Genomic DNA, 25,639 nt, shown 5'->3' with positions numbered 1-25,639 from the left:
TATTTTTGGCTGCGCTGGGACTTCATTGCTGTGTGCGGGCTTTCTCTAGTTGCAATGAGAGAGGACTCCTCTCTAGTCGTGTGTGGGCTTTTCATTGCAGTGGCTTCTCTTGTTTGCAGAGCATGGACTCTATAGAGTGCGGGCTCAATAGTTGTCTCACATGGGTTCAGTTGCCCCATGGCACATGGAATCTTCCCAGACCATAGATCTAACCCATATCCCCTGCATTGGCAGGTGGATTCTTAACCACCAGACCACCAGGGAAGTCCAGCCATAACTTTTTAAATGGAAAAAAAAATTGCAAAGGATTATAAAGGAAACCAATTATATTGAAACACAGTTATAAAACATCTACATTTTTTGGTATAGTAATATATATGCTTCTTTATTAACACATTAAAAACAAGATCTAACAACTACGGTTATTTCAAAGTAGTGATGAGAGTAAATGATATTTTGCAATATCTTCAAAAACTATAACACATTCTGAACACATCTGTGATTTCTGTTGGTTACAAAGTCACAGGCACTCTTAAAACTACTGTGGCTTATTGCCCGTACATAGGAGAATGGTAAATTTCAGTTACAGGTGAGTAAAAGTAAAGATATAATCTTTTCCTATCTAGTTTCACAACCCCCTGAAATCCATAGACCCCAGTCAAGAACTTCTGGTTACAGAATAGAATGGGAAGGAAAGGAGAAAACCATCATCATTGAGCCTTATATTCCCTCTGCCATTTAATCTTTACACCAATCCGGTGAGAGATGTATTATAACTAGATTTTCTGATGAGATACTTGCGGCTCAGAGAGGTTGAGTGTGTTGCCCAAAGTCATCCAGGCCCTGCTCAGAAGCCTTTATTGCTCCTCCACACAGAGGTGTCTCCTTAGGGGAGATGAGCTACACAGCAAGATATTCAGTTGACCCTTTGGCCCTAGAGTCCTGTCTCCTCCCCAGGCCTTGTGACCTGTGGGGTTTATTTAACCAGTGTACAGAAGAGTGATGGCCCCTGGAAATCACACACACTCAGTTATTTTTATCTCCAGTTTATTTTTTTTAGACTAAGAGCAGAGTATGAAAGTCACAGCCAAAGCACTTGAAAAAGGCCCAGGAGGATGGGTGGGGACCACAGAGGATGGGCAGAGCAAGGTCCTGGGAGCTGGGCCCCGGCTCAGGGCTGGAGGGGAGGGGGCATTGTTGTCTCACGGTCTCCAAAAGTGTCTGTGCGTTGCATAGGTCCTGTCTTCACAGAAGACAAAAGAGGGGCCAGGGGGTCCCCCGGGGTTGCGGGGGGCTAACCTGGTGGGGAAAGGATCTGAAGCTGGAGGGGGAAGTCAAGGAAGGTCAGGGGGTTAAGGAGGGGGAGGGACTCTGTCCGTCTGTACATTATATATAGATATATAGAGTCTGTACATGCCTGCCTGGCACCCCAATGCCCACCCCTTGTCACCCTTGTCCACTGTCGGCAGCCCCCCGCAGTGGTGTCTGCTTGTAAACTTGGATTCAATCCAAACCACAATCCTGGGAGTGGGAATGGGAAGAGGACGTGCTTATTGCTGTAAACAGGGGAGGGGCAGCAGGTGGTGCCACCCCCTCACCCATCTAGTCCCCTCCCTGTGTTCTGGCCCTGGAAGAGAGTGACTGGGGGTGTCTCCCACACTTCGATTTGCTCTCTCTGGGGCACATTTGTCTCTCGGGGGTGGGGGGAAAAAGGGGGAGGGCACCAGGGGTCACAGAAAGGTACCAGGGGGCAGGGAGTCCTGAGCACCGCCCTTTACAGCTCCCGGGTTTGGTACCAAACATTACCAGAGCCACAAGGCCACTTGGGACCCGTGGCTGTCCCTGTACCTGGTCCACTACAGTGCCCTACTTGGTGGAGAGGGGACAGGAGGGGTGAGCACAGATGTATGCTGCAGACCCCACTTCCAGCCGTCAGAGGAGGGGTCTAGGCCCCACGGCTAGGCTTCCCTGGAGAGGCCAAAGGCTCCCTGCTCTGTCCCAGCCCCGCCCCATCTCTCCCCTCCAAGGGAGGGGGCAGAGCTAGGAGGCCAAGAGTGTCATCAGGAAGAAGGCGATGCCCACCGCCAGGGGCAGATGTTCCCGCTTGGGGCTGGTACCGCTGATGCTCTTCTCAAGCTTGGGCACCTGGGGGTTCTCTCCCTCAAAGTCTTCTGTGGATAGATGAAGAGACAGACTGGTGAGAGCCGGGCTGCGCGCTGGGGCGGGAACACGCGGCAGCGGTAGCAGCAGTGGAGCGGGGGACGTGAGCACCACAGGGGTGGTAAGGATCGGTGCCCCCGGGGGAAAGACATGCAAGAGGAGCAGGCACCGGGGAGGGGGCTGCGGTTCCAGCAGTGGCCACCAGAGGGCGCTGCGCAGACTCACCCAGCACGTTGATCTTCACATGGGGGCCCATGGTGAACTGGGGGAGAGTGGGGACCGGCTTCTCCCCGGAGTGCGATGCTGCGGGGTGGGGTGCGGGTGGGGAGAGAGGAGGGGAGAGTCAGGGCCAGGATCCCCTCCCCCTGCTACAGCTGGGGCGCGAGTCCCCCTCGCCTGTGCCCTCCACCTCCACCCCCAGGAAGCCAGGGGAGCCCCAAAGCAGGGGAGCCAAGGATTGGGGTCGCGGCTGGGAGCCGATTATACTCACTGGAGGCGCAGCAGACGAACACCTTCATCCTCAGACACTTCCAGTGCAGGTTGTGGGTGGGCGTGGCTGGGGAGGAGACTGGGCCTGAGTCCCTTTTTCTCCAGATGTTCTACCCCGTGCCCTCCTCGATCAGAAACTCTCCTCACTCCCTCCAGACTGCCCCTCTTGCGCAGTGTCCTTCAGTACCTCCTCCACCCTTTGGGCATTGGTCGTGGTGGCTCTGCCGTTAGCCCTAGAAGCTCCTGGGGTCCTATCCCTCGATAAACTGAACCCTGAGGTCCCGCCTCCGAAATGCCCCTCACAGAAACAGTGACTCTGTGACCTTGGGAATGCCACTAGACCTCTTTTCTTAGCCTCACGACCCTGAGCTGGAACCCTGAGGGCCCCAGCTCCCACGCCTCATCCCGGGGTATCACTTGGAGCGACAGAGACCTAGTGCCAGCAGCGCTGGCCGGGCCCCGGCCCCTCGGGACTCCACCCCCTGGCACTTAGGCCCCGCCCCGGCCCGCCTCCAGGCCGTCACTTACAGATGTAGTAGTACTCGTGGCCGGCGTGGAACTCGTAGCCCAGAGAGAAGGCGCTGTAGCGCTGGAACTTCTCCGAGAACTTGATGGGGCTGTGGGGGGCGTGCGGTCGGTTGCACTCCCAGCGCTTGGAGCCTTGGCTGGCGTTGCAGGTGCGGTAGCCGTCCCGGCTCACCATATACAGCACGTACTGCTCCGCCCCGCCTCCGGGCCCTGGCCCCGCCCCGGGGCCCACCCCTGAGCTGTTGTAGTGCGGGCAGTAAATATCCAGATAATCGTTCACGTTCACCTGCACCGTGTAGCCCTCTCGCCGCAGGCTGTGGGGGAAGGAAGCGGGTCAGAGAGAAGAAACCCAAAGCCAACCCGCTTTCCACCTCACCTCTCCGCAGACCTTCCCTAGGGTCCTTAGAGTCTCCAGGCTTTCCTTCTGAGCTTCCTCTCCTCTCAGTCCCTTTCTCTATCCCCAGGGCCCTAGTGCCTCCAATCCCCGCGCTATCTTTCCAGGCCCACTCCTGGTTCTGCCCTTCTCCTGGTAGCCACCAGAGGGTAGCAGAGACGCAGGGAAGCCCGGCCGGCCTCCAAAGGAAAAGAGGCGGGGGAGAAGGGTGGAGGGAAGTAGGGAACGTATGCTTTGGTTACCACAGAAACGGCGCAGGTCCCTGTGACTCCCAGACCCAGGCCCGGATTTCCTCCGTCCATTCCCCATAATTCACTAGTGGGGAGGAGGGATAGAAGGAATGGAAGTGCGAAAGTGGGAGGGATCCCTTGGAGGGATGTGCACCCTCCATCGCCTCTCCCAGCATGCTTTCCTGATGCTGCCAGTCCACCCCCATGGCGAGTCCGACAAGACCTGCCCTCACAGACATATGTATGCAGGCTTCATGCATATACATGCACAAGTTCTGTGGCACACACACAAATATGTCCACCGCCCACTCACAGGCAGCGTACACATAGAAAAACTAGGTGATATGTGTGCCGGACTGGCATGCCAGTATTGGTTGACCCAGCAATCTTCAGCTCTTTCTCTGCCCTTCCTATACAGACACACACACTGGCACATGCTCTTTCTACAGTATGACTGGTCTCTGTACCTTGAGTCTCACTGACCTCCACCCTGAGGGTATGGACAATTAGGTCTCCAATAATGTGACACACCAGGACTTCCCTGGTGGCTCAGATGGTAAAAAATCTGCCTACAGTGTAGGAGAGCCAGGTTTGATCCCTGGGTTGGGAAGATCCCCTGGAGAAGGGACTGGCTACCCAGTTCAGTATTCTTCCCTGGAGAATTCCATGAACAGAGGAGCCTGGTAGGCTACAGTCTATAGGTTGCAAAAAGTCCAACACGACTGAGCGACTAACACATATGCCAATGTGACACAACAGATTAGGGAGCTAAGGGACTCAACACCAAGGCTCCATGTGGTGTCATGCCAAAACTGGTATCTCTATACCCCTCTCTCCTCAACCTGACACTAACTCCCCCTTAATGATGCTGAACAAAGTAGTGGGCATAGTGCCCAGACAAGATGGCTGTGCCTCTTACTTCCCTGATCCTTCTATGGGCAGAGAAGCAGATGCTGGGTCCCTTGTAATCCCCACCTGCCTTGCTAGTTATCATCAAAGTGTTGGTCTTAATGCTCTCTCGATGGTGGTATTGAGTGGTGTGGGGATGGGAGAAACATCTGAATGGAGAAAGAAACTCAGAGAAGTAGGCAGGAGTTTCCCCTAATTTTCTTTTCGTAGGAATGCACACATCTTGGCAGTGAGAAGGGCGTATAGTGGACACAGGAAGGCATGGGATACTTGGCAAAATGTCAAACCACTGGGGTCTCTGGTTCTTGGGAACTCCCTGAGGGGAAGGACTCGCTCCCCTTGTCACCAGGCACCTCCCAGTTCCACAAACAGTAATTAGATCCATTAGTGAAGTGAGCTTGGAGGCCTTTGGATGGGGTGGGGCCTTGAGGGTCCCTCCCCACCTCACCTTACATCCTTGGCCTTGCCTGTGCCACCCCCTCCCCAAACACTCCCTTTCAAGCCTAGCAGTAAGGAAGACAGGTAAGAGCTGGTGTTTAGGCACTCCAGTAAGAATGGGCTCAGCCTCCTTGAGTCATCAAGAATGCCACCAGCCCCACTCGGTTCCCATGGGAGTGATGGGTCACTCTGGCTCCTCCCTGGCCCTGGCACCCAGGTGGGCAGGAGTCTCGGCCTGGGGCACTGGGAGCAGGAAAACGGGTTAGACCAGGCCTAGCTCCCAGCTGCCACCCCAGCTTTACCTCTCTATCCACAAGCTCAAAGTCTACTGTTCCTCGCCCACAGGCTTTGAGGAGGGGGCCCCCAGTGCCAGACCTGGAGCAGCTGCACAGCACTCGAGGCCTCTGTCCTTGAGCCTCACTGGGTTTCCAGCCCTGAAGCAGTGCCTCACTAGGGCACTGCGTAGTTTCCCTGCAACACACTCTGGGCTGAGTGGCATGAATCGCCCCTGAAACGCCCCTACCCTCCCTGCTGGGCATGTGGGAGAAAGAACTGCTGGGGGAATGACTGTGCCCAGTTGGTAGGTGGTGGACAGGGGGCAAAAGGTTGGCTGCCAGGAAAACCCAGCCACAACTCCTGGGAGATCTGAGGTGTCTGCTTGGCTTGGGCGCTTTAATTGAATCTGTCATCCTCCCAGTTTTGGCAGTAAAGAGGGAGGTGCCGCTAGGCCCCGGCTTAGCTTCACAGCTAACCCCTCCTTCAGGGCCGCGCCTCTCTAACCTCGAGCCACACCCCGCCCCACCCCGCCCCCGCGGGAGAGGAGGGCAGGCTGGGCTCTGGGGACTGGGACGTGCCTGCCCCTTCAAACAGTTCTCTACTCTTCCTCACTTCATCTCCTACTAGCCTCCCACTTCCCTCGCAGAAAGGCGAGGGTCAACACACCTCACCTGGAGGGGTGCCCCCTCACCCCGGCTTTCGCCGCCCCCGGTGCACATTCCGACCCCTCTCTTTCACTCCTTCAATGCCCTGTCTGCCCGAGCCTCGTGGGCTGGGCGGCGGGGGAACCGGGAAGGAGCAAACCTCTCCCCCCGGGGCAATTAGGGGCTGGTAAACAGGGTGTCTAACAAGACCAGGGAGTAAGGAAAGGATCCCAAGAGATCCTGAACTTGTTAAATCCCTGCCCCCCACCTCTAAACGCCAAGATGCAGAGCTACGGAAGTGGAGGAGGGAAAAAGACACCGGACCCCTGTTCTCCTTCCCTCTAGCGCGCGCCCCCGAGGCTGCGCGCCACTCACCCCAGCAGGCGAAGCCGGACCACGTGTGCGCGGCGTGGGGTCCGCGCGCCCGGGCTGGGATGGGTGGTTGGCGAGAACGCTCGCGGGGCGGCGCGTGCACGCTGACACCCCCGCACACCTCCGGCGCCCCGTGCCTCCGCGCCCCACCGGACTGGGTCTCGCCAGCTCGGGATTCGGCTCCGGGCTTCTCCGGCCGGCGTCGGGTGGGAGAAAATCAGCGCGCCCCACATCCCCGCCCCTCCTCCCTGCGACAGCGGCGGCGGCGGCGGCGAAGGTTTATTGATCTGCAGCGGCGGAGAAGCGCGAGAGACCCGCCGAAAGCGAGACACACAGAAATGGAGTGAGAGGGAGACGCACACCGAGAGGGGGGATGAACAGGAGACTGGATTCACCGAGAGGTGAAAGGGAGTGAGGCAGTGACAAAGAGAGGAATCCAGAAACCGAGAAAGAGATGTTAGAATGAGACGGGAGAGAGGCTTGGAGAAAGGGAGAGCCATAGAGGCCGCTCCAGAGAGGCCCACAGACAGCAAAGACGGAGACAGGGACGCAAAGGAGAGAGTATCAGGGACAGGGAACCGGTTCAGGGCAGAGACTCGGTGACAGGAAGAAAAGAGAGAGGAAGACCAAACAGGGACGTAGTAGAGCCTCAATAAATATTTGTTGAATGAATGTATGAATGAAAGATAAGCAACAGAAACATTTAAGAGATAAAGAGACAGGTAGGGAGACAGCTAGAGAAAGATATTCTGACGCTTTTTGAGATTGGGGCGAATGCCAGCACCCTTGGACAGTTCTGCAAAGAAATGAAGCACAGACCTGGGCGCTTCCATTTGGCCACTGGCCGGTCCCGCCCCCCGCCATTCAGTTCCGGGCTCATGGGACCCCTCGACCTCACACTCTCATGCTTTCTTCCAGTAAGGTTCCCCCATGCTCGGTTTCTGGGCCAGACTGGGAACAGGTTTCCTCTATTCCAGAGGACCAAACGGAGGGACTGAGTGCGGGATAGGGGCAAGATCACGGTCGCTGTGCAGGGTACTGCCCCCAGGTCTGTCAAAGAGGCCACCGCACGTGTCCCACCAGTACCCTCCCACGTGACCCCCAGGAGGCGGGGTCGCAAGACCCTCTTCACGTGACCCCAGGGGGCAGAGACCCTTGGCACGTGATGGGGGGGTGGGAGCCAGGAGCCCAGCTCACGTGACCGGGGGGAGGGGACACGGGAGCCTGTGGCTCGGCCCGGCCCCGCCCCCAGCTCCCTGGCCCTCTCCACTCCCGGCTCCGGAGCACGTCGCTCTCACGATTTATGGGGCCGCGGCTGCCGCAGTGAGGGAGCCGGGGAGCCCGGGCGCAGCGGCAACAAAGGCGGAGGAAGCGAGGCGGGGGCGGCGGCGGCCTCCCGGCCCGGTACGCGCCCCCTCCCATCTCTACTGGTCCAGACCTGCGGAGGAGCAGGGAAGACAGAAAGGAGGCTCTCGGAACCTGGGCTCCCCCACCCCCTCCCAGGGCTTTCACCTGCGCCCAGGTGTATGCGGGGGAGGGGAACCTGATCAACAACATCCCCCCTTCAGCCCTATCCCCGCCATTCCCGCATCCCCTGGCTCCGGCTTATCCTAAGAACGTGAGGGTGCCCTGACCGTGGTGGGGAACCCGGAGACCCTCACCTGCGTGCTCTCCACTCCCTGCCAGACTCTAGCGGGGCGGGGGGCGGACGTGTGAGTCTGGGGGAGGGAACGAGCTAGATAGAGAAGGGGAGTCAGCCCCTAGCGGCCCCCGGAGTTCTCCGAGTCCCGCTGGGGGGGGGGAGGGGCCGTATCCCCACCCCCGAGGTTTCCATGGGAAGCGAGAGGGGGGCGTCGTTGCCTCATCCCCACCCCCAGTCTGACACTCCGGGCGCGAGGAGGGAGAGAGGGGGAGGCGCAGAGCCCCAAACAACAAAGAGCAGGAGCCGCGAGCGGCAGCCCCTCCCCCGGGAGGTTGGGGGTCGCGGCCGCCCGGCCCTCTGGTCCCCTCTCGAGGGGCCTCGCCATTTGCTCCCGAGTCGCCCCCTGGGATGGGGAGCCAGAGACAGTGCGCCGCCGCCGCCTGGGCAGGTGTGACAGTGACCCCCGTGTCCCCAGGGATCCCCCCAACACACAGACACACACGGAAGCGGCAGGGGTGATACACACAGCGGCTCGGCGGGGAGGAGAAGACAAGGGCAGCAAGGACTGAGCAGAATGAGAAACTGGCCCCGCAGCCGGCACCCAGCCGCCGCTCCACACACCCCGGGAAACCATACGGCCGCCCTGACACCCGCCCAGACCGCAGCGGCGCCGACAGCCACCCTAGCCCAGACGCGCCGGCCACGCGGACAGCGACCGCAGCCCCCTCCTCGACCCGTCGCCCGCTCCCACCCCCAGACGATCGCCGACGCAGACACACAAATCACACACTCAGACACACACGCACACTGACAGCCGCGCACGCCCGCTCACACTTGGAGCCACACGCTGTCCCCAGCCCGGGTGTGTGTGTGACACGCCGATATCTCCTTGCCTTTCTCCCTTTCGCCGGTACCCCACGTTCCTATCCTATCCAAGCGGCACCTCCAGAACCCCGCAACTTGGCGACCCAGCCCCAGCTCATTCCAGCCCCGCTTATCTATACAACCAGGGCAATCCATTCACCTTCCTTCTGAGGAGGTGCTCGTCCGGACTCCTTGCCTCAGCTTTGGACCTCACTTGTTAAAGCAGGAGTCATGCCCAGAACCCCTAGAAACGCTCGCCACTGAAAACAGGTCATCCCTGGGCTCCCCAAGTGCGGCGGCCTATCCCCAGCATGCTGGTGCTCCCAAACCCCAGGCCGGCCGAAGGGGATGAAGATGGGGGAACTGTCGAGTGGGGGGTAAGCTATTCCAGAGGCGGGTGTGGAGAGAAGCCAAGGTGGGGTGGGGTGTTCCCAAGCAGCCTCCTCCGCTCGGCCCAAGCCCTGGTTACTCTACCTTAACAGCCTCTTTCAGACACCCGCTGAGTTTCATAGACGCCCACAGAGTGTGTCCCTCTCTCCCTCGCCTTATAGCCCCCAACTGTGGTTTCCCAGGACTGCCACCCCAGGTTCCCCCAGGACTTCCCAGGCCTCCCCCTCTCACTGACGCGAGACGCATGGGCTCCCTGGGCCCCCGACTCACTGCTGGTTGGAGCTGTTCCAGTACACCGCATGCCGGTTTCCCAGCGCCCCCCCGGGCCCCTGGGCCAGCAGCGGCAGCAGCGGCACGGGCACGAGCAGCAGCAGCAGCAGCAGCGGAGCCGCCGCCATCCCCGGAGCCGCCGCCGCCGCCGCCCCCCGACTGAGCCCCGCGCTCCCGGCTTCTCGCTTCCCAGCTCCCTGCTGCCGCCGCCGCCAGCCCCTGAGCCTTAGGCCACGCCCCCAGCCCTTCCCTCCGCCCTCCCGGGCGCGCCCCCAAGGCCCCGCCCCTGGCGCGCTCCCGTCAGGCCCCGCCCCGCTCGGGCCCGGAGCGCGCGCGGCGCGTGGGAGGTGAGAACCGTGCTGCCCCCTCGGGAACAACCCGAGCGCTCCTCGCCTCTCCCTCGTAGGTTTAATTTGCTACCGCCGGTCCCGTATCTTTTGCTCCCCAGTCTGGATAAGAAGGCTAGGGAGGCCAAGACAGGGATCTCAATCTCTTGTCAACATTCATTTCTGGGATGGGAGACTTGAGAAGAAGCTTGGGGTCCAGGATCCTTTAATAAGTAAAACTAGACCTCCCTCCTTTCTGAACAGTCAGGTCCTCTACTCCCTTCACATCCCTCTTCCCACGTGCGTGAGGAGCCAGATGGGGTCTAGAGGGTGGCTGAGAAGCCATTAGCTGCCACCAAGGACCTTACTGATGTTGCTCTGAACCCCCCAGCTGGGCAGGAGGCTTGTTTTTCTTGGCGGTAGTGTAGAGGAGTTCGGCCGGAGAGTGTCAAGGCTGGGTGCTGGGAGGGCCTTCAGCAGTCCAGGGCCCAAGGCAGAGGAGGGACTGAGGAGAGTCAGTTCAGTTCAGTTCAGTCGCTCAGTCGTGTGCTCAGTCGTGTCCGACTCTTTGCGACCCCATGAATCACAGCATGCCAGGCCTCCCTGTCCATCACCAACTCCCGGAATTCACTCAGACTCACGTCCATCGAGTCAGTGATGCCATCCAGCCATCTCATCCTCTGTCGTCCCCTTCTCCTCCTGCCCCCAATCCCTCCCACCATCAGAGTCTTTTCCAATGAGTCAACTCTTCGCATGAGGTGGCCAAAGTACTGGAGTTTCAGCTTTAGCATCATTCCTTCCAAAGAAATCCCAGGGCTGATCTCCTTCAGAATGGACTGGTTGGATCTCCTTGCAGTCCAAGGGACTCTCAAGAGTCTTCTCCAACACCACAGTTCAAAAGCATCACTTCTTCCGCACTCAGCCTTCTTCACAGTCCAACTCTCACATCCATACATGACCACAGGAAAAACCATAGCCTTGACTAGACGAATCTTTATTGGCAAAGTAATGTCTCTGCTTTTGAATATGCTATCTAGGTTGTCATAACTTTCCTTCCAAGGAGTAAGCGTCTTTTAATTTCATGGCTGCAGTCACCATCTGCAGTGGTTTTGGAGCCCCCAAAAATAAAGTCTGACACTGTTTCCACTGTTTCCCCATCTATTTCCCATGAAGTGGTTGGATTGGATGCCATGATCTTCGTTTTCTGAACGTTGAGCTTTAAGCCAACTTTTTCACTCTCCACTTTCACTTTCATCAAGAGGCTTTTTAGTTCCTCTTCACTTTCTGCCATAAGGGTGGTGTCATCTGCATATCTGAGGTTATTGATATTTCTCCTGGCAATCTTGATTCCAGCTTGTGTTTCTTCCAGCCCAGAGTTTCTCATGATGTACTCTGCATATAAGTTAAATAAACAGGGTGACAATATACAGCCTCCTTTTCGTATTTGGAACCAGTCTGTTGTTCCATGTCCAGTTCTCACTGTTGCTTCCTGACTTGCATACAAATTTCTCAAGAGGCAGGTCAGGTGGTCTGGTATTCCCATCTTTCTCAGAATTTTCCACAGTTGGTTGTGATCCACACAGTCAAAAGCTTTGGCATAGTCAATAAAGCAGAAATAGATGTTTTTCTGGAACTCTCTTGCTTTTTCCATGATTCAGCAGATGTTGGCAATTTGATCTCTGGTTCCTCTGCCTTTTCTAAAACCAGCTTGAACATCAGGAAGTTCACGGTTCACATATTGCTGAAGCCTGGCTTGGAGAATTTTGAGCATTACTTTACTAGCATGTGAGATGAGTGCAATTGTGTGGTAGTTTGAACATTCTTTGGCATTGCCTTTCTTTGGGATTGGAATGAAAACTGCCCTTTTCCAGTCCTGTGGCCACTGCTGAGTTTTCCAAATTTGCTGGCATATTGAGTGCAGCACTTTCACAGCATCATCTTTCAGGATTTGAAAGAGCTCAACTGGAATTCCATCACCTCCACTAGCTTTGTTCGTAGTGATGCTTTCTAAGGCCCACTTGACTTCACATTCCAGGATGTCTGGCTCTAGGTCAGTGATCACACCATCATGATTATCTGGGTCATGAAGATCTTTTTTGTACAGTTCTGTGTATTCTTGCCATCTCTTCTTAATATCTTCTGCTTCTGTTAGGTCCAAAATGCCAGCAAATTTCGAAAACTCAGCAGTGGCCACAGGACTGGAAAAGGGCAGTTTTCATTCCATCCCAAAGAAAGGCAATGCCAAAGAATGTTCAAACTACCGCACAATTGCACTCATCTCACACGCTAGTAAAGTAATGCTCAAAATTCTCCAAGCCAGGCTTCAGCAATATGTGAACCGTGAACTTCCTGATGTTCAAGCTGGTTTTAGAAAAGGCAGAGGAACCAGAGATCAAATTGCCAACATCTGCTGGATCATGGAAAAAGCAAGAGAGTTCCAGAAAAACATCTATTTCTGCTTTATTGACTATGCCAAAGCCTTTGATTGTGTGGATCACAATCAACTGTGGAAAATTCTGAAAGAGATGGGAATACCAGACCACCTGACCTGCCTCTTGAGAAATTTGTATGCAGGTCAGGAAGCAATAGTTAGAACTGGACATGGAACAACAGACTGGTTTCAAATAGGAAAAGGAGTTCGTCAAGGCTGTATATTGTCACCCTGTTTATTTAACTTATATGCAGAGTACATCATGAGAAACGCTGGACTGGAAGAAGCACAAGCTGGAATCAAGATTGCCAGGAGAAATATCAGTAACCTCAGATATGCAGATGACACCACCCTTATCGCATAAAGTGAAGAGGAACTCAAAAGCCTCTTGATGAAAGTGAAAGTGGAGAGTGAAAAAGTTGGCTTAAAGCTCATTCAGAAAAGGAAGATCATGGCATCCGGTCCTGGGACACTGACAAAGGATGCTTCACTCACTCTCAACCAGAGACCCCTCCCAACACAGCCAGTGGCGTCCCTAGGCAGTCTCACTCCTACTCTCACAGACGTTGAGGAGAGGGTGTACAGGCAGAGCACCCTGTACTCCAGTTCTCATCACAGTCATTATCCTCACAGTGACACCCAAGCACAGACATTACATCCACACATTTAGAAGAGGCACAGACACTCAGAAGCAGAGAACATTGAAATACAGGCATTTGACACAGCCATATAGACACACAGATGACCCTTCAGAGACATACAAGTATAGGTACCACTAGGTACCTAAAGATCGGTAGAAACACAGAGATTCAGGACACAGAGACATTGGAGCACACACCTAGACACACACATCGTGACACCCACAAGCCCATGCACACCCTCTGACATACACACAATTCTGCACTCTCCTCTTCTCTCTCGTCCTATGAATTAGAAATTCAGGGAAAGAAAAATCTAGAATCTAGAAAGTGTTAGTCGCTCAGTTGTGTCCGACTCTCTGTGACCCCCGCCAGGCTCCTCTGTCCATGTGATTCTCCAGACAAGAATACCAGAGTGGGTGGCCATCCCTCTCCAGGGAATCTTCCTGACCCAGGGATCGAACCCTGGTCTCCCACATTGTAGGTAGATTCTTTACCATCTGCGCCACCTGGGAAACCCCAGAGATTGAGGGAAAGGGTCTCAAATCCAGACCTAGGGATTGTCTACCCCTCATCTCCTTTTGTTGGGGAGGCTCAGATTAAGAGTGATCAGGAGGACCAGGTCTCAGCCCAGACTCTCAGAACCCAGTCCAACCACCCGAGCCCAGGGTTGAGGAATGATGTGCTTTTCTTCTTACTGTAGGACAGAGGACATACAAGCACCCTTTATCTGCTTATTGTTGGCAGGACAAGGGTCCTGACCACAATTTGGCCTCAGATGCTGGGTTTTGGGGGAGGGGCAGTACCATCCAGAAAAAGCCCTGTGCCTAGCTGCTGTCAGGAGAGAGCAGTCTGTGTCCTCCCTGGGCTCTTCTCCACCCCCAGGAGATCTCCTCTCCCTTCTCAGGAGCCAGAAAATAAATTAGGCCCCTTGAGGTGGGAATGGGGGACATTGCAAACAGCTCTCTCTCCCCTCAGACACCTCAGCCCGAGGGAGATTTGTTTCACCCAAATGATGCTAACCTGCCTACTCCAGGTGCCACGCATCGCAGCCTCCTCCCCGCCTACCCACATTCCTATTCTGCAGAAGAAGCCTCTCTCTGTAGGTCCCACAGTTGGCAGAGAGGCTGCCCGTATTCATAGGGAGTGGGAGCTTGCTGGTTTGGCCTAGGACTTTAAATTCCATTTTAGAAGCCCTGTTTATAGAATCTGGGTCCCACTTAAGGATTTGGGCTCTTTTCTGTAGGGCTCAGATACTCCTCTTTAGAATCTAGCACACTCCCTCCCAGCCCCCCAATAATAACTGAGCTCTCTTCTCTAGAATTTGGAGCCCTCTCTTCTGGATTTAAGCAGCTCTCTCTATGGGGTCTAAACCTCTGGCTTTTAAGTTCTGAGACACTCTTTAAAGAGCCTAGGCCTCTGACCATGGGATCTGGTGCCCTCTCTATCTAGGCCTCTAAATCAGCTGCTGGCTGATTTGGGTTTTTGTGTGAATTAGCAAACCACCCCTCTCTGCAGACCCAGTCCTTAGGGTGCATCTCTTGGCAAGTGGTACCTTTGTGCAAAAACAAAGGTGCCGCTCCTCTCAGTGGGAAGTGGCCCCATGTGTCTCCCCATCTTAGTGAGGGAGCTTGGACTGATCGTCTCTACTACTCATTGCAGGGCTCCTTTGTGCCAAGAACAAACAGCACATCCATAATGTGGCAGTTCTGAATATAGGATATGTGCTTCCAGCTTTCATTCTTAGGCCTGTTGATAGGCCTCTATTCATGGGGTCTGGGCTTCTCTAGGGATGGGGTCTCTGTGTATAAGATCTGGGCCACTGTCTACAAGCTGGGATCTGATCTGAAGCTTATGCCTCTTTATGTGACATCTGGGTCATTGACGAACCCAGGCCTCCATCAATGGGGCGTAGGGCCTCTGTTTATAACTGTGACTCAAATCTTTCCTGTGACCCACAATAAGATGTATAGTTTGCATTTGCCATACAGCAAACACACACACATTCACATGTAATTGAAACAACAAGTTTCGTGAAACAATACTTAGCCTTATTACAGAGGCTGCACTCTGATATTTTTCTTCTGTTCTACTCTTTAAAAAACAAAAATATGAAGCTCGTTCAGCCCCAGAAAATTGATTTCTTGATTGTATCACCCCTAATGGGTTACAGTCCACAGTTTGAAATGCTCTAAGGCCTGGGCCGTGACTGCCACCTCTCTGTTGGCTGAGGGCCTCTGTGAAAGCCGAGGTTCTCTCCATGGGGCTGATCCTCTCTCTCTAGGGCCTTGGGCTGCCTTCTCCTCTTCTGCAGGCTCTGCCTACATTTCCCTCTGCCCTCAGCTTGCCCGTACACTGCTGACTGCCATGTTCTCTCCAGGGGCACTGAGCTCAGGCCCCTGGGAGTTCTCTGAACGTGGTGCCTCACGCCGTGCACCCCCCTGCCCCCTGGGGCCAAGGAAGCAGGGAGCTGAACAGGTCGGGGGCAGAGGGAGTACTCAGGCTGTGTGGCCCAAGGCGGCTCCTGGGACACCGGGTGGCAACCACAGAGCCGAGCTATGTTCAATAAATCATGGAGGCTAGGGCCTGGGGGAGGGGGAGGCCAGGAGGAAAGGGGGGCCGTGGATAAATAATTCATTAAACAAACAAACAAGGAGCCTGTAAGAGGGAGGATGGGGCACGCGTGTGAGCAGGAGAGGCAGCCGCCGGCTCCAGACATGAAATATTCACAGGTTCCACACCTTGCTTAGGGCCCATGTGTGTGTCCTGGTGCGGGCAGCCTGTTGGCATGGTCCTAACATGGGACCCTGGGTGCCAGCAAGGAGGGTGATGCATGTGTCTTGTGACTTCCAAGTGTGATGTGTGCGTCAGCATGGCTACATGGTTCTCTAATGCCCTTGAGTTGACGTGGAACAACACGCATGACTGAGAGTGGGGAACTTGGTGCACAGGACCCAGGAAGCTAGGATTCAGGGCTTGATGGGTGGGGTCAGAGCATCATAACCTCTGATGCTAGTTATGCCCTGACCCCTCAGATGAGTCCAGCAAGTAAGAACCCTGAAGTGGAAAGGCATCTTTGGGGTGTTACACTGGAGGTTTGAGTATGTCCTCTGAATGTGCTTCTTTCTAGAAAAGCTGAGAGGGAGGCAGTTGGGCTTGGCAGTTAACAGGATGGGATTGGGTTCAAATTCCATTTCCACCATTCATAGGCTGTGCTGGTCACCTTAGTTCTCTGAGACTGTTTCCTTATCTGTAAACTGGGGATAATAATACCCTTCCTTGAAGAGCTGGTTGTTATGAGGATAAAGATCCGTGCCTGGGAAGCATTGGACACATAATTTAGGACCCACAAGGTGCTTGATTGATGGAGACCGCATCATTATTATTATCCTGAGGTCTGCCAACCTAGACTAGCTCCAGACTCTTTTTTTCATCTTTCTTCCTAGCCATTTCCAAACTTCTCTAATAGCCATCATAGTGGGAGAGGTGACCTTGGACTTGGGGAATAGTGATGGGATAGGAAAAGCTCAGATAGAATGAGGCGGAGTAGAAGTTACAGCCAAAGAGACATTCACATCCTTGAGAGTGTGAAAAGAGAGGTCCTTGACCTTTTCCTCAGACCCCAGAGCCTCTCTTTAGCCCCTAAATCTCTCCTTCAATCCAGTCTCCTCTTTCCTGCCACCAAAATTGAGCTTTCTAGTAAGCGGCTGCAAGGGGACAGAAGGAACTGGGATAGAGTCTCAGAGGAGCATTGCAGTCTCCTCACCCCACCCATCCCCAGGCCAGTCCCCACTGCCATAGCTCTAGCCTCTACCCTCTACCTACTGGTTGAGCATTTCCCTGGCAAAGATGGCTATGTCTGGGCAAAACCCAGAGAAGTGGCACCCCATAGTGGGTGGGGAGAATCCAGGCTGGAGAGAGCTGCAGAGGGCAAGGGTGGAGTACCTAGGGCCTCCTAGTAGGTCCTAGCATTCCCCAGCCCTCTCGTGTCCCCTGGAAAGGATCTGCTTCCAGTGGGAGAGAGCCAGCAGACAGGTCTGAGCTGGCCTGCTCCTCCACAGACAGAAGAAGAACAGGCTGGGGGAGGGGGCCTGAGATCTTGGTGGGGAGTGGTGGCTATAACCCCCACATCTATGGGGAGCTGGGGCAGAAGGGACTGTGGCCTGGTCACAGCTTACCATAGCCTAGGGGCCAAGCCCTTGTCTCCCTTGGCTAGCCTGCCGCTACTTGGGGTGTCAAGGGTCTGGGCCCCCAGGTGGTGAAGGTGGTGCCTGCCCACCTCTTCCCAGAGAGCCAACACTGGTTCTCCACTTCCCCTCCCCTGGGCTGGGCAGGTTCAGGCTAATCTGCGCCAGAGCTTCACGGCAAACATTGATCTGTAATAAAACCACAATGTGTGTTCGGGAGAAGGGATTCCAGACACAGAAAAATCCAGACATACATACACACTCACACACATACACATGGATGCAAAACACAGCTCTGAGGAGTGCAGACACCAGCGGTCCTGAAAACACAGCTAAACATGGACCTCTACACTGAATCAAAAGCATGATTAGCTCTACACTTCCCCTCCATGCCATAAACTTTGTCCTTCAAAACCCAAGCCTTCTCTGACAGTTCATTTTCCCTGTGTTCCCATAGCACATTCTGCACAGCTCCATAATGGCATTTGCACTTGGCATTGTAATTATTTGTTGGCCAGTTCTTTCTCCTCAAGTAATCCGAAGATTCCTTAAGGGAAGGGATCCTGACTTAGGCAAGTGTATATCCTCAGCAACTAGCACGAAGCGGTATTTAGTTAATAGGCATAGGTGAGGTGCTTAATAAATAATTGTTGAATTGATGAACAGAAGAATAGATGGATTCTGATAGTGAGACACCCATGCCGAGAATCCCTCAGAAGCACACAGCATAACTAAGTACATGCTACTCGGGCCTCTGGTCCCGCCTTCTTGTCTCCAGCTCCCCTGACCTTACTGCCTCTTAGCTTCCTCAAAGGCCCTCCTTTTTTCCTCTTTGCTCAGTGTGAGACCATGAATTTGAGTACCACCTGAGGGCTGGTAGGCAAGGTAAGGGTTAATGACACATCATTAGTGCTTAATTGGAGAAAGGAAGCTGCCCTGGCACCAGACAGGTGGGCAGGCCTGCCCCTCAGCTGGAAGCAGGCATCCCTAGTTCCAGCACCCTGCCGGGCACGTGGGTGATTTGGCCCTGGAGACCCTCAACTCAGCCCAGGGCACCTCCCCCAACCATTTGCTTTGCCAATGTAGTCTCCAGGCAGTACAGACCAGCCCTCCCCATCTGTCACCAAACATCCAGAGGGAGAGGCAGACTTCTTATCCTTTCTCCTTTAGCTAGGCTGTGCCTTCTCCCTCCCCTGGAGAGACTGGAGGCTGGGAGCAGAGATGGGGTAAGGAACTGGATCACTGAGAGGTAGATTAGAGAGCCAGTGAGGGAGAGATCTGGGATACAGACAAGCGACAGAGCTGGGGATGTGGAGATGTCTGCCCAATTTGACCTTAAATGAAGAGAATGCAAATGAGATGCAGACGATATGCCGATGAACGCGAAGATCTCAGAATTAACATTCCGGGTGGCGGGTGGCGTAAGCTCTGTACCCAGGACCCCCACGCTTTTGCCAATACTTCCCTCCTAACTTCCTCGGCTGAGTGAGTAAAAGGATCTCAAGAAAAATAAGAGCTTGGTTGGGCTACAACTGCATGACCTGGGAAACAGGGCTCCGCTCTCGCCTCCCCGCCCCCAACCCAAGCACCACCCAAGCGGCCATTGAAGCACAAGCAAAGACCACTCTCCAGGTTACGCTCGGACGCACCGTCGGTTGCTATGGGGACCCCCTCCACGTCCAGGCCTGAACCAATGGGCATCACCGCTGATGACCTCATGCCCCAGGCGCAAGGATTCTATTGGTTATTTGGAAGTCAGCGTGCCCCTCTCCAACTGCGTCACCGCTGGGGATCCCCCGACGACCCCAGCTGGTGTGGCCGACTGAAAGAAGAACGCGCTGGGAGCTCACAACTTGCCGAATGAATAAGGAAAGGAAGGAATTACTGAAAAGGAAGAAGAAAAAACGGTGGGGTTACATAAAAAAGACCAAAACTTTAGGGTTTAGCCTCTGGTGAAAGACTTGTAACCCCAGAAAGTGGGGAGCAGGATCGAGGTCGGAGACTGGGGCTCTCAGGTTCTCGGAACAGCGACATAGCTTGATGCGAAGATGAGGGGTTTTTGCATCATTCTGGTGAGACTAGGGCAAGCCCAGCAAATTGAGGGCCCCACCCTCGGCCATCTAGCGCCGCTGAGTTTAGGGGAGATCGGTGACGCCTCAAAACCTGCAGGTCTGCCGATCCTCCTGGAACCACGCCCGGGAACACGCCTCGAGGACTTCTCATGGGTAGGGCCCAGTCCCGGAAGACCGCCCAGAGTCTTCGACCTGTCTAGGCCCCATGAGCGGACTTGGCCCTCACTTTCCTTGGAGACGCGCCCCGCAACTGAATCAGTTGTCCACACAAGGCCCGGGCTGGGCGGAAAGTGAGTGTAGGGAGGGGCTGGTTAGAGGCCTGCGGCCGGCGGGCCTGCGTCTCCCCCGCCGCCTCCTCTCCCTCCCCAGCCCAAGTGCGTGGTGGCCCAGGTGTCCACCCTCACACCTGCAGGGAGCTAGGAGCCGGCGAGGGCCTGCCTGTGTCTGTGTCAAGTGTGCGCGTCTGCCTGAGAGAGAGGGCGTGTGTCTTGAGTGTGGGGAAAGCCGGTTTGGCCCCGCGTCTCTTTTCGCACATGCGTTATCAGCGGCGAGATCCGCGCGCCGGCTACGGGCTCGGGAGCGAGCGCGCCGGGCTTGGTCCGCGAAGGGAGGGTGTCTGCGGCCGCTGGGAGCAGGATGAGAAGCCCGCAGTCCTTAGTGCTGGTCGAACCAGTCATCCCCGGCCTGCGTCGCCTCTGGCTTCACTGGAGAGGGGCGGAGGTAGCAGTACAGTCGGTTTCCACGGCGACGGATAGACACCTTCTGGTTGGCAGTAGAGACTGAACTCGAACACAGGACCGAAGACCGAGCCCATAGCTCAGGCCTCAGCTCAGACTTCACCCTCTTCTCTCTGGCCTCTCGCCCCCCCTAAGAATCGTGTTTTGCGGGGAGGGCCCTGACACGAATACGCAAGCACATGCACCTACAGATACGGCATTTTGAAAGTGGCCTTGAATCAGGGGGCGGGTCAACTCATGTAGGCTTCGTCCTGGGTGCTGTCCTCTGCCCCAGGCCTCAGCCTGAGCGATGGAACAACCCAGAAGGACGGGGTGTGAGCCAGGTGTGCAAAGGGGTGGGGCAGGGGTTCGAAAACCTCCAGCATTTCGGCCTGGTCATCAGTCTCTGGACCTCTAGCACCCTCCGCCCGCCGCCCCCTCCACGCGCATGTTCACACGCCGCCTCTTGCCGCCGCAGCCCCGCCGAGCTAATCAGCACAACATCCACCTATCGATCGTTGGCTGGGTGCCAGGCGGGCCGGCACCGTGCCAGGGGAAGCTGTGGGGCACCGGGGCGAGTAGAGCATAGCACCGGGGGAAGGGGCACCCCTTCTTTGGCTCCCCCCAGGTCACTGGTCACTGGTCACTGGTTAGTCTTGCGGGGGGGAGGCGTCATAGCTTTGCCTGCCAGAGGTGATAGAGACAGAGTGGGGCTGAGAGCAAAGGGGGCCCTCCCTCCTCGGCCCCACCCCCTCCTCCTTATAAAAGCGAAGAACAAAGAGGCCGCTGGGGAAGGAGGCTTTGATCTGACCCCACCTTCTCAGTTCTAGGCCAGGCACCGCCCAGGCTGCCCTTACGGAGTGGGGGGACATCCAGCTCTCAGGGACCCAGACATTCTGAAACCCAGATGCTCTCTTTCTACTACCCCTTGCCTTTGCCCCAACATCCTGCTTGGTGCTGCCGAAGCTTGAGCAGTGCCCTGAGTGTGTATGTGGGGGCTATCAGGAAACCAGCTAGAGAGGTGGTAGAGGGTGCCAGGCTCCACAGCTGCTGCTGACACCCGCCCCACACTGCCCAGAGGGGTGCCCACTGCGGCCTGGCATGGATGGCTTGGGCACAGCTGGCATGGGGGTCAGGCCAAGCCATGCTGAGAGCAGAGACTTCAGGGAGCTCTGCTGCTGTACCACTCCCTCCCCTCCCCCCGCACCCCGCTCTACCCCCCCACCTCCCGGGCCCAGTGTCAGGCAAGGAGCTAGAGGGCAGAGGGCAGTAGGTTGCAAAAAGCAACAAAAAGATGGGTAGTTGGTTTATTGAAGTCCAGACACTTACAAAAATACAAACTGGCATGAAATTCAACCTCATGGTAAGTCCGTCTTCACAGAAGACAAGTGAGTGATCCTCTGGGGAGGTGAGGTGCTGCCCCAGGGAAGAGGCCCACAGGGCACCGGGACAGATGGCAGGCCTGGGCTTCTTGCCTGACCTGGTCCAGCAATCCGCCTGTCCCCAGGTCTTCGCCTTGGCCCCCAGCAGGCTCCAGGATGCCATCCCATCAAGTCCCAGCCTTCCTGAGGGCAGGGATTTGAGCATCAAAGCCGCTGATGGAGACCTTATGTTTGTGTTGCCTCTGCCCCAAGGTGCCCAGGGCTGTCCGCTGCTCCCCTGTGGCTCCTCAGCCTGTGATGAGGAGGCCAATACCTGGAAGGGTCACCTCAGATCACTCTTCCATCTTGTCTGTCTGGCCTGGCACTCCCAGCTCAGGTAGGGGGCAGGGGCCCCTCTCCAAGGAGTCTTGGGAGGGCCCTGGTTCCTGAGGGTGCCAGGAAGGGTCCGCTTGGCTCAGAGAACTCTCAGGAGTCGCAGAATTGGGAACAGCAGCAGCAGCAAGAGACAGAGGGGAGTGGGAGCGGCCCCTCCTTGCCACCCTGACGTGCCACTCTCTCCATGGCTCCCGACAGGATGGGCTGACTCAGGTTCTGTGAGGGGAGGGGTAGCACTGATGGGTCCTCCTGCTTCCACAGCCTCCTTCTTGCTCTGCCCGTTAGTTGGGCACTCCCACCCCTTTCTTCAGGGTCTCCCGAACTAGCCAATCCCTCCCATAATCTGCCACCTCTAAGCCCCGACCTGCAGGTCTCCTCCCAGGTGCCATTAGAGGCTACCAGTTCAGTGAAGGCCTCGGAGGGCCTTGCCCCTGGAGATGCCATTCCCACTGTGCAGCGGGGGCTCCCACAGGCTAAAGGGGGAAGAAGAGGCCCCCCAGAGTCTAATGCTCCCAGATTCTTCCCCCTGCTCCCCCCATTCCCAAGGGCCAACACTAGCCAGAAGGGTTGCTCCCCTGCCCCAACCCACTCACTGTCCTCCTTGCAGCAGATAGACACCTGGAGCCTCAAGCACTGGCCAGGACTCCCCGGAGTTGGCACTGCTGGGTGGTGGGAAATTGGGAGGAAGAAGTTAGCATGGGCTAGTTTGGATGCTTCAGAGTCACTTTAAAACCCTCCCAACTTCTCCCCTCTCCAATTCCCTGGAAAGCTTTTCCTTATTTTGGGGCTACATCTAGGTGCCCACCGTGTCCCTCCTCATGTCGCCTTTCCCGGCTCCTTTTCCTTGCCCCGTCTCTTTATCAGCTCACTCTAGATGTCCCCCTACCATGTCCTGGACCCTTGCCCGCTCCCCACTCTGAGGCCTGGCCTTCCTTCCTCTCCTTTCCCCACCCCTCAGGCTCTCTGCCTTGACTGCTGGCAATGGCAGGTAGCCCCACTCCCCTCCCTGCCTTCCCCAGGAGGTGGCCAGGGTGCCCATCCTCACTCACAGATGTAGTAGTAGGTCTCTCCGGGCAAGAACTCCATGCCAAGGGAGAAGGGTGTGAAGCGCTGAATCTTCTCTGGAAATCGAACAGGGCCAAAGGGAGCGAAGGGGCGGGAGCACTCCCAGCGTTTGAAGGCACTCGGCCCCTCAGCCCGGCAGGCCTTGTAGCCCGCCCAGTCCACTACGTATAATGCGAATGTCTCGGGGCCCTCAGGGGGCCCTGGACTCTCATAGTGTGGGCAGATGATGTCTAGGTAATCCTTGAAGCCCAGCTCCACCACGGCGTCTCCTCGAAGCAGCCTGCAGGCACAAGGTAGATGAGGGCAGAGGGGCTCCTTGGCATAGCACACTGGGGGCACGAGGGTCAGAGATACCCCTTCCCAATGGTCCCTGCCAGCCAGTCCCCCACCCACTGGAGCGGGAGCAGCTTGGGAAGGTGTTTGAGTTCCCCAGACTGACAACTCTTGAGAGACAAAGAGAGTGCAAGAAACGGATGAGGTAACGGATGCACAGTTTCCGAGAGGTTAAGGGACTGCAGGGCCTATAACCACATGGCTCAAATGTGAGAAGGCACTCCCACACCCTAGCTTTTGGGTGGGAGCTGCCACCCCTCTCTAGCTCTAATGCCCAACACAAGGCCTTGGTGTAGTGCCTGTGCTTGACAAATGTTAGGTGGATGGCTGCTGTGAAGAAGCTGGGGCACAGAGGCAAAGGGCACAGATCTGGGCCCACAGTGCAGTCACAGACTAGAGATGGAGTCTGGGAACAGTATCCTCTTTAACTGATTCACAAAGAGGAAGGCTGCCTTTTTAAGATGTCAATTCGATGCTGAAAGAATGCCATAGTAAGAAAGAAAAAGAGTGGATGGTGAGAACCTCCCCTCCCCCTCCTTTTTTTGCCAGGACAACAAAGTGCCAGACTTGGAGCCCCCTCCACATATCTCCCAATCTTTGGCCTCCTCAGGACTCCCTTCCACCTCTTGGGAGACGCCGGGGGAGCCAGTATGGGTGGGAGGACCTAGGACACGTCAACCCCTCCCGCATCAAGTAAAGCATGAACTACTCCCACCCCCATGCTCATCATACACAGAGCCCAACTTGACTTATGAAAGGCCCCCAACTCTCTCTCAATGGGTGGTCTCAAGACCACCTGCATCTGGAGTTGTGATTAGGAATGCAGATTCCTGCAGATTCCTGGGCTCAGCTCAGACCCGCTGGAACACAAGCTGGGCCTTTGTTTAGTTCCGCGGCATCCCTAGTGCCTGGAAAAGTGTCAGGCACAAGGAAAATGCTTAATAAATATTTGGGAATAGAATGAATGAGTCAGAAACCTCAGGGTTAGGGGGTAGAAACCTGAATTTTTAACCAATCTTCCAAGTCATTCAGAGGCAGTGGTCTGGAACACAGAGAGGAATTCAGAGGTGGAAGACAACAACAGCTCTCACCATACAGCATTGGTATTGTAATGACCTGTTCTGAAGCCTGCTCACCCAGGGATCCTTCGGGATCCCAGAGGGCAGAGCCTAGGTCTTATTTCTAACCCCCAGCGGCCTAGCACAAGTCCGGGCATACGGTACACGCTTAATAAATGTTAGTGAGTGAACAAACGAACAGTCACAGATTGTTTTAAGTAGAAAATCAGAAGGGAAAACATGGAGAAAGAGAGAGGCAAGGAAAATTGGGGAGGAGCATGGAAACAGGGAAAATACATACAGGTTCCAAGGCAGGCAGATCAGGAAACAGAAAATAGTCGTTCATATCTGTACAGCCTTTACCTCTTGGACACACATGACCTCAGTCTACCTGACTTCCCAGGGTACTAGTCATTATTACCCCATTTTACAGATGAGATAACTGAGGTTAGGGAGGTCAGATGACTTGCCTAAAGGTGATTTAACTCTACAAGGGCAGGGCCGAGACTGCACAGAAATAGAAGGGCTAATAATGACTGAGATGAAAGCGTTCTAGAATGAGCTCAGGAGAAAGACCGAGCGCCAAAGAGGAGGCCAAGCGAGCAGGAGAGTAACCCTCTTTCACAAGAGTAACCACCCCCCCTCCGGCGCTCCGCAAGTCCGCTCGCCCAAGCTTCGGCCGGAGGAACGCTGGGGATCCCCAAGACAGAAGCGAGGGGGGCGGGGCTCGGAGTGCAGGCTGAGGTTCCCCCAGCTCCCGGCTCTGAGACCCCACCGATTGCCTTTCGGGCTGGGGTCCTCCGCTCGCCTCCAACACGTGCGGGCTGGCATAGGGGACCCCAGGCGCGCCTCGCCCCTCCCTCCTCCCCCGCCGGCTCAAACAAAGGATCCCCGGCGCGCGGCCGGGTCCAGGCGGCGCCGCGCACAGAGCGAGTGTCGGGCGCGCGCCCGGCCCGGGAGCGTGCAGGCCCGGCTCGCCGCCCGCCGGTTTCGGCCCGGCTACCTGGGGTTACTGGAGTTCCAGTAGACCGCAAGGCGGAGGCCACAGCCCCCTCGCAGAGGGGAGCTGAGGAGCACAGCCCAGAGGACAGTCTGCAGCAGGGGCTGCAGCCGCATCGCCCCCTAGGTCTGGTGTGGTCTGGCCCGGCCCGTCCCGGTCCGCTTCGCAGTCGCGACGAGAAAGGTACAAAGTGCAGAGGAGGTTTGGGGTGGGGCTTGCGAGAAGTGGGGTGGGGTGCAGAGACTCACAGGCCACGCCCCTGGATAACTTTTCACCAATGGGGTCGCGTCTCCGCCTCTTCATTCAAAGCCAACTCTTATTAACCTTCTGGGTGCCGCAGCGCTCTCCAGTTTCGGCAAGCTGTTGCTGAAGTTGGGCCCATTTCAAGGAGGCGGCGAGGAGGGACACAGTCCCCTGTCTAGGAGTTGTTTTAGAGAGGTCTTGTCTTTC

The 25,639-nt window shown here is 55.9% G+C and overlaps 2 protein-coding genes across 9 annotated transcripts; both read right to left on the bottom strand.

The window, feature by feature from the left end:
• Positions 1 to 426: 426 nt before the first annotated feature.
• EFNA3 (ephrin A3) lies at positions 427 to 9,810 on the bottom strand. Of its 2 annotated transcripts, XM_005898761.2 has the most exons (5): positions 9,607 to 9,810; positions 3,178 to 3,491; positions 2,651 to 2,716; positions 2,386 to 2,463; positions 427 to 2,171 (listed from the first exon to the last, which is right to left on the bottom strand). In XM_005898761.2, exons 1-5 carry the CDS (start codon positions 9,732 to 9,734, stop codon positions 2,041 to 2,043), a joined length of 717 nt encoding a protein of 238 aa, XP_005898823.2. In that variant the 5' UTR covers positions 9,735 to 9,810; the 3' UTR covers positions 427 to 2,040. The 2 variants fall into 2 exon arrangements, with proteins under 2 accessions (XP_005898823.2, XP_070223394.1); XM_070367293.1 differs by lacking the exon at positions 2,386 to 2,463.
• Positions 9,811 to 21,260: 11,450 nt separating this feature from the next.
• EFNA4 (ephrin A4) lies at positions 21,261 to 25,422 on the bottom strand. 7 transcript variants are annotated; one of them, XM_014479108.2, is made up of 4 exons: positions 25,193 to 25,422; positions 22,783 to 23,078; positions 22,327 to 22,395; positions 21,261 to 21,806 (listed from the first exon to the last, which is right to left on the bottom strand). In XM_014479108.2, exons 1-4 carry the CDS (start codon positions 25,303 to 25,305, stop codon positions 21,691 to 21,693), a joined length of 594 nt encoding a protein of 197 aa, XP_014334594.2. In that variant the 5' UTR covers positions 25,306 to 25,422; the 3' UTR covers positions 21,261 to 21,690. The 7 variants fall into 7 exon arrangements, with proteins under 7 accessions (XP_014334594.2, XP_014334596.1, XP_070223396.1 ...); XM_014479110.2 differs by having other exon boundaries at positions 21,261 to 21,671; XM_070367295.1 differs by having other exon boundaries at positions 21,261 to 21,671; positions 22,327 to 22,392.
• Between the last annotated feature and the right edge of the window lie 217 nt (positions 25,423 to 25,639).

The sequence above is a fragment of the Bos mutus genome, chromosome 3 (genome assembly GCF_027580195.1).
Source record: "Bos mutus isolate GX-2022 chromosome 3, NWIPB_WYAK_1.1, whole genome shotgun sequence".
In the NCBI taxonomy this organism is placed as follows: domain Eukaryota; kingdom Metazoa; phylum Chordata; class Mammalia; order Artiodactyla; family Bovidae; genus Bos; species Bos mutus.
Note: the sequence above shows the minus strand (reverse complement) of the source record. Positions and strands in the feature narration are given on the sequence as shown.

Coding starts and splice junctions, on each gene's coding strand:
- EFNA3 (XM_005898761.2), bottom strand. CDS start 9,734: ATGGCGGCGGCTCCGCTGCTGCTGCTGCTGCTGCTCGTGCCCGTGCCG. Junction 2,464..2,650: donor GTTCGTCTGCTGCGCCTCCA/GTGAGTATAATC, acceptor CCCACCCCGCAG/CATCGCACTCCGGGGAGAAG. Junction 2,172..2,385: donor TGTGAAGATCAACGTGCTGG/GTGAGTCTGCGC, acceptor ATCTATCCACAG/AAGACTTTGAGGGAGAGAAC.
- EFNA4 (XM_005898676.2), bottom strand. CDS start 25,305: ATGCGGCTGCAGCCCCTGCTGCAGACTGTCCTCTGGGCTGTGCTCCTC. Junction 23,079..25,192: donor TGGAACTCCAGTAACCCCAG/GTAGCCGGGCCG, acceptor TTGTGCCTGCAG/GCTGCTTCGAGGAGACGCCG. Junction 21,950..22,326: donor TATCTGCTGCAAGGAGGACA/GTGAGTGGGTTG, acceptor CTCCCCTCACAG/AACCTGAGTCAGCCCATCCT.